Genomic DNA, 2,044 nt, shown 5'->3' with positions numbered 1-2,044 from the left:
GGTAGACAGCAACCTTTCCTGCGGCGATCAGATCAGCGAAGATTGAGTTCATCAAGGCTTGGAACGTAGCGGGGGAGTTGGTAAGTCCGAACAGCATGACCCGCGGTTCGAATAGGCCTCGATCGTGGACTGTAAACGCGGCCTTCCACTCGTCGCCCTCCTTGATGCGGACGTTGTGGTAGCCCCAGCGGACGTCAAACTTGGTGAAGTACTTGGCTTGGCGCAGGCGACTGATGATGTCCGACGCGAGGGGGAGAGGGTACCGGTTCTTCACCGTGATCTCGTTGAGCTTGCGGTAGTCCTGGACTAGACGAAGCTTGCCATCCTTCTTCTTCACGAAGAAGACCGGGGACGCCATCGGGGACTTGGAGGGGACGATGTAGCCTTTCCGAAGGTTTTCCTCGAGGAACCGATCGACCTCCTCCTGCTCGTTAGGCGACATTGGGTAGGCCTTGGAGCGTAGAGTTTCTGGGGCGTCGGGTTTGAGGTCAATGGCATGGTCGTACGGCTTGTGCTCTGGAAGGCGTTCCGATTCAGTCTCCGAGAAGACCTTCGAGTATTGTCGGTACTCCTCCGGAACAATCTCTTCGAACGTGCGTTTGGGCTTGCCCTGGTTGGCCTTCTGCGCGAGCTCCGTGGAGTAGGTGTACCCGGCGGCGCACCATAACTCCTCGGTCGTGTCCTCCAGAACCTTGGCCTTCCACCACTTCCTTCGCTGCACCCGGTTGGCGGCGATCCGCTCAATACCAGGTTTCCATTCGGCCTCGACCTCCGTTTCCTCCGCACCAACCTCCATGGTGCCTTCCTGCCAGTCAATGTCCGGGTTGACCCTACGAAGCCAAGGTAAGCCTAATACGACGTCTTCGGGGCCCAGGTCTGTAACTAAGAACTCGAGCCATTCCGTGTAGTCGCCCATAAGTACTTGTAACCTAACGTAATGGGATATGCTGCCTGCACTGTTCTTGGAGCCGTCGATGTTATAGAGGGGGATGTCTCTAGCTAGCCTATGTAAGTAGACGTTGTTCTTCTTTACGAAACGATGGCTGATGAAAAGGGCCGTTGCCCCACTGTCTATCATAGCTGCGGAACGTACACTACGGTTTCTGCCTTTAAGTATCACACTGACGCGGAAATGCGAGCTAGACGGGTTCAATTCGGGAATGATACACGAACTAATGTTATCGTACACGCAGGGGTCAGGGATCTGGGGAGGCGGAGAGTCCGTAGTCGTACTAGGGGGCGCCGCTGCGGCAGCTTTCGCACGCGCCCGCTCTAAAAAGACTTCTGCAAAGAGGCAAGCTGGTCGGCGAGGGCCTTCTGCTGCTCCATGAGCTGCGCGATGAGGGCGTTGGTTGCTCCAGCATCTGCCGACGTCGACGTCGACGCTGCAACTTGGGGCTCCTCAGGTCCTTCTTCCGTGGCGGCGAGCTTCTGCGAGTGGGGCTTCTTCAGGAACTTGTCCATGCATACCGTCTCGCGGTGCCCTACGCGGCGACAGTAGCCGCAGATGTCCCGATCGTGGCCGCCGTCCTTCTTGACGTGCGCCGTAGAGCCGCAGCCGTAGCACTTGCCGCGCATGAGGCGGTTGAACTCTTCGCGCGTACGGGTCGCGTCGATGTCCATTGCGTTCGGGTCTCGGGCAGGCGGCGTGAAGGGGGTGGTATGCAGCGGAACAGCCGGCTTGGCCGCGGTGGTGGTGGTGGTGGTGCGTCCGCGCTGACGATCCCGTTCGGCACGGCGTTGGCGGACACGGACGTCGATGTCGGAGGAGACGGTGATGAGGTCCTCCAGAGAAGCGATGGGCCTTGCCGTGTGTACCAACTCGTCCTTGATGGAGTCCGCAAGGTGCTCGTAGAAGCGGTCGCGGAGGTCGGCCTTGGAGTAGCCAGTGCGGGTGGAGAGCTCGTTGAACCGGGCGGCGTACTCCGGAACAGTCATGGAGCCTTGCCACAACGTACGAAGGCGTTCCTTCGCATCGACCGCCTCGTCGACCGTCTCGAATCGGGCCTTGAACTGGGTGCGGAACTCCGTCCACAAGCCTTTG

The 2,044-nt window shown here is 59.1% G+C and overlaps 1 protein-coding gene across 1 annotated transcript; it reads right to left on the bottom strand.

Moving 5' to 3' along the window:
• Positions 1–1,416: 1,416 nt before the first annotated feature.
• DICSQDRAFT_12046 (uncharacterized protein) lies at positions 1,417–2,034 on the bottom strand (the record flags this gene model as incomplete). The annotated part of the gene is made up of 1 exon (XM_007371954.1): positions 1,417–2,034. A coding segment is annotated over one exon (618 nt), but the record flags the coding sequence as incomplete, so codon positions are not given.
• Between the last annotated feature and the right edge of the window lie 10 nt (positions 2,035–2,044).

Source organism: Dichomitus squalens (assembly GCF_000275845.1).
Source record: "Dichomitus squalens LYAD-421 SS1 unplaced genomic scaffold DICSQscaffold_525, whole genome shotgun sequence".
NCBI classification, from domain to species: domain Eukaryota; kingdom Fungi; phylum Basidiomycota; class Agaricomycetes; order Polyporales; family Polyporaceae; genus Dichomitus; species Dichomitus squalens.
Note: the sequence above shows the minus strand (reverse complement) of the source record. Positions and strands in the feature narration are given on the sequence as shown.